The sequence below is a fragment of the Triticum aestivum genome, chromosome 3B (assembly GCF_018294505.1).
Source record: "Triticum aestivum cultivar Chinese Spring chromosome 3B, IWGSC CS RefSeq v2.1, whole genome shotgun sequence".
Taxonomy (NCBI): Eukaryota; Viridiplantae; Streptophyta; class Magnoliopsida; order Poales; family Poaceae; genus Triticum; species Triticum aestivum.
In genome coordinates, this window is record NC_057801.1 from 127,510,226 (window position 1) to 127,515,068 (window position 4,843).

General features: G+C 54.3%; 1 protein-coding gene across 2 annotated transcripts; it reads right to left on the bottom strand.

The window, feature by feature from the left end:
* Positions 1-343: 343 nt before the first annotated feature.
* LOC123068960 (probable galactinol--sucrose galactosyltransferase 2) lies at positions 344-4,362 on the bottom strand. 2 transcript variants are annotated; one of them, XM_044491667.1, is made up of 8 exons: positions 4,052-4,362; positions 3,714-3,936; positions 2,905-3,161; positions 2,723-2,813; positions 2,585-2,633; positions 1,582-2,457; positions 1,279-1,481; positions 344-1,175 (listed from the first exon to the last, which is right to left on the bottom strand). In XM_044491667.1, the coding sequence occupies exons 2-8, from the start codon at positions 3,902-3,904 to the stop codon at positions 572-574; spliced, it is 2,271 nt and encodes a 756-aa protein (XP_044347602.1). In that variant the 5' UTR covers positions 3,905-3,936; positions 4,052-4,362; the 3' UTR covers positions 344-571. The 2 variants fall into 2 exon arrangements, with proteins under 2 accessions (XP_044347602.1, XP_044347603.1); XM_044491668.1 differs by having other exon boundaries at positions 3,714-3,957; positions 4,052-4,353.
* Positions 4,363-4,843: the final 481 nt, after the last annotated feature.

The following is a 4,843-nucleotide window of genomic DNA, read 5'->3' on the forward strand; positions in this document are numbered from 1 at the left end:
ATTACTCCTGTGGAATCCGCGGTCTGCACTTAGAGATTTTCTTTTCATTAAAAAGAAAAAGAAAACTTAGAGATTTTCCTTGATTTTGTTCTTGAAATTTTGAGGTTAACTTTTAAGGGCCTATGCCATCAACTCACTCTAGGGCCCTCCAAAACATAGACCCGGCTCTGGCATTTTGTCGGATCTTAAGATCATTTACCGAAAAACAAAGGTGTGTCTTTTCCATGTATTATGGTGGTACAATGAATTGACATAGTTGTATGTTGAGAGAATTCAAATTAGTCAGGATCATCAATTGTTTGTTGAGAGAATTAGAATTAATAGGGATCATGGAGGTCGGCGATTTACAAGGAGCACCATCCTTTATTGCATTCATTCAAATCCTAATGATAGTACAGAAGGGATACATTATTGCATTTGCCACAGTGATAGAGCAAAGCATAATCTCTCTACATGGCAATATCTTATCTCTCGATCAATCTCTCTTAAGCAATAGGCACCAAGAATTGAAATAATCCAACGGCTGAGATCGCCTCAGCCACCCCCGTGATCGTGAATACGAGCATGCCGCCTAGACCCGAATCTCCAACGTCCACCGGTACATATCCTTCTCCGGGACCGGCACATCGACCGTGACGAGCCCATTCTCGGTGTTGTAGCCAAACTCCACGTCACCCGAGTCGAGGGAGCATTTCACCGGCCTCCGCGAGCAGTACGCGCCAAACCGGCCGCAGCCGCGCACCCTGAGCGCCACAGTGGCCTTGTCGTCCTCGTCCGTCTTGACGGTGCATTCTTCGACGGCGCCGCCGGCGTTGAACATGTGGAGCAGCCCGATGGGCGCGAAGGACACGTCCGGCGCCACGGTGCGGATGGGGCAGACGTGGAACAGCTCGTACTCGAGCCTCTTGAGCGTCACCGGCAGCGTGGCGCCCCGGGGCAGCCGCACGAGCTCCCCCGCCCGGTGCGCGTACACCACGGCGTCACCGCCCCTGTCGTCGGTGCCGGCGGCCTGAGCGATGCCCTCCACGTCCTCGGCGCGCACCGAGCCGGTGAGCGTCCCGGGCGCCTCGTCGTGGATCCTCGTCTTCTTGACGACGCGGCACCACCCCGCGCCCTGGCAGTTGAACACCCCCACCACGCCGGCGCACTTGTCCATGTTCCATATCTTGAGCAAGCTGAGAAAGAAAAGCAGGGGATCTCATGTCAGCGGCACTGAGATAGAATCTGGGAGAGTTTCATTCACGTCAGAGGGAGGATTTGAAGGATGATGGTGCTGACCTGGCACCATCGCGCGCCGGGTCGGAGAAGAGGCAGTCGCGCGTGGGCCTGCCGGGGAGCTGCGCGCGGAGCACGGAGCCGTCGGGGAGCACCAACTTCTTGAGAAGGTCGAAGTTGTGGTTCCCAGGCTTGTCGCTGACATAAATGGGGCAGCCGCCGATGGCCCTCGCCGCGCCGTGGTACTCCGCCGCCGGGTGCAGGCTCTGTATCATCAATTCATAATTACCATCCATCGGTCAGAAGTCAGAACAAACAGTAGAAAACAATTAATTAAACGTGAGAAAGAAAGAAAGAAAGAATTACATGGAACATGTCCCAGTCGGGCTGCATGAATTCGCCGAGGAAGAGCGTGTTGTATGCGACGGAGGAGATGTGGACGGTGTGCGACGCCGGGTCGCGCGGGTAGAAGTCGTCGGAGGCGCGCACGACGGCGGTCTGCTTGGCGCTGTAGAGCATGTCGGTGTTGTGGCACATGCAGGAGATGCAGCCGTTGTCCGGGAAGTTGCGGGCGACGGAGGCCTCTAGCGCGCGGTGGTAGGCGCGGGTGAGCGCGACGCGGCCGCCGTGGCCCGCGCCGAGGGTCTCCACGATGTTCTGCACGTCCACCTTGACGCCGTCGACGCCGCAGGCGGCCAGGTAGGCGTGGAGCTCGTCGTAGAAGTTGTAGACCTTGCGGGGGTGCACGAGGCCGAGGCCGAGCACGGAGAGCGAGTCCATGACGATGTCCGGCTGGTTGCCCGTGACGCCCGGCGACTGCACGGGGTACGCCAGCGCCGACTCGTAGTGCTCCATCCCGGCCGCCGACGGCTTGACGCCGCCCCAGTAGCCGGCCATGGCGTGCCAGACGTAGACGCTCTTGACGCCGTGCTCCTTCTTGGTCTCCTCCACCAGCCGCTTCAGCCCCGGGGTGTCGTCCTGGTCATGCTTGCTCTGGAACTTGGTGTTCTCCTTGATGCCGGTGAGCCTGCTCGCGAACTGCGCCCCTTCCTGGACAGCGACGCTGGGGTCCTCCTTGTTCTCGCTGCCGATCTGCTGCCAGCCGTCGTCAATGATGAGGAACCGAGGCGGCACGCCGCCCTCCGCCAGGCTGCGGAGCCCTTGCTTGACGCCGTCGGCCGTCACGTCCGTGTAGAAAGCGTCCCACGTGCACCACCCGAACCAGTCCACAAACGACGGCACCTGCGTACACCAATCCACAAGCACACAAGCCAATCAGATAAGCGCGGTAGACTTACAGCATCTACGGCCGCATACAGCAAGTACGGCCCATCAACCGTCTAAATCAATGACGAACAGGAGTACTGACCTTTTTCTTCTCCCTGTGGTGGAACGTCTGCATGTGCTTCTCAACGGCCCTGCATTCCAGATAAGGAACATTCTAACGTGTCAGTTTAGATTTTTATTCGAGTCGATAGACGGAGGAAGAAGAGGAGGACGTATGTACTTGACGGCCTGGGTGATGGTGTCGAAGGGGTTGGTGCCGGCGTGGACGTACACACTGTTCATGCCCTGCTCCGTCTGCACCGCTTTGTCCCCTGCTCTCACCAACACAACTGAATTCAGCAACGACCCCAGTGCAAACACAACCACACACTGATCTGGTAAAAAAGATCTCCTGATCATTACCGCTCTCGATGCAGATCTGGAGCTCGTCTTGGTCGTTGCCCTGGAGCACCGTGCGGAACTGCCCCTCCAGCAGCGGCAGCATCACCAGGTACACCGGCTCGCTGTCGCCGTCCGAGTCGTCGTCGTCGTTGCCGGCGGCGGCAGGGACCTCGATGAGGATGAATTGGGTCTCCAGCGGGACGTCGCGGCCGGAGGTGCCCATGCGCTGCGTCATCCACCACAGCTTGAACCGGAACAGGCACATGAATCGGCAATCGCTGCATCAACAAAATTTATAGCGAAATGTAATTAAGATGAGCCGAAATGTTGTGCCATTTTTCGGGGCAAACGACTACAGTGTCTCCTATTCTTCTTCACAGATGTACTCCCTCCGTTCCTAAATATTTGTCTTTTTAGAGATTTCAAATGGACACCACATACGGATGTATATAGACATATTTTAGAGCATAGATTCACTCATTTGGCTTCGTATGTAGTCACTTGTTGAAATCTCTAGAAAGACAAATATTTAGGAACGGAGGGAGTATTTTTTTAAAGAAATATATACTAGTAACAAAATTCCTAAAATAACTGGAGTATGATTTTTTTTAACAAATAAACTAATGAAAATTGGAACTACTCAGCATTCAGAAATCAACTTCCTATAAAATTTGATGCTAGTAGAGAAAAAGGGAACAGGAGAAAAAGAAAAAACTCAGAAATCCATGGTACATTCTGGAGTTTGGCCAGGTGTTCATCCACCTTCCCCACATTTATCCACCACTATCTCTTTATATCTCATCAGACACGGACAAAGAAACAGAACTCACCGGAGAGTTCCGAAGGTGAAGACGTGGTGGCTCTTGGCCTCGGCGGCCGTGGCGCCGACGAAGGCCCCGTCGACGAGCCCAGCCCCCGCAGCGTGCGCCGCGGCGATGTTGTCCGGCACGCCGGACAGCACCGTCCGGCCGCGCACCGCCAGCCTCCCGTCGCTCACCGTGATCTGCGGTGTCACCGTCATCTCCGACAGCCAAATTCAAAGGACCAACCCTTCTGCAGCACAAGAACAGCAAGCTGAGACGGCCGGCGTCAGGCTCCAGCGAACGACCAAAGCAAAATTCAGACGAATCACAGACAGAGATGCCGATCAATCAAGGATGACGCGTACCTTGCTTCGATACGGAACTATTAGTAGCGATACGAAGATGGTATGAGATAGAGTGATAGAGAGTGCTTTGCGTGCGGGTAATTGAAACTCAAACTAGTACCACTAATCTAATGATATAAAGATGGTGCGGTGCCCTCGCCGGAGAGGGGGATGAAGGGAGGGAGGAGGCGATGGGGAGAGGAGGGGTTTATATAGTCGGGAGGGAGGATGGGCGAGACGTGGCCGGTGACACGATACCCACACGCGGCCCATTCCCATTCGGGAAGAAGAAGCCAGTCGCTGGAGAATTCACATGTTTCTTCGACTCTCTGCGCGTAAAATTATGGCTTCTCCTGTGAGGTTTCCGTTTCTTTGTGTGGAAGATTGCATGCATGATGGAGTACAGCTGCTGGTGCGGAGGACCTGAGGTGTCCCCGTTCGATGTACGTATCTCTTTCTTACAAGAAAGTTAATTGTGTAAACTATGCTGCTTACTACGCCTGGATTGTTGCTTGTGTATTTCCTGTTGCCGGCCGAGCGGAACAAATGACAACATGCAGCGGTCTTGGTCTCGGAACCTTATCCCTCTCTTGGCTCCCGACATCCATATCTTTTTTTTGTGTGTGTGCTGCTCAAGCATTTCATTTTTCGTGTTCCAGATTTCCCACCGAAGATTGGCGCAATCATTCTCGGGCCAAGGACGCCTGAACAAAATAAGACAAGTAATATGGATCGGAGAGTACAAATATTTACACAATTGTCGCCTAAGAGAGTGCTTCGGGCACCATCCCTCTCTCCCCATTGTTTCACGAA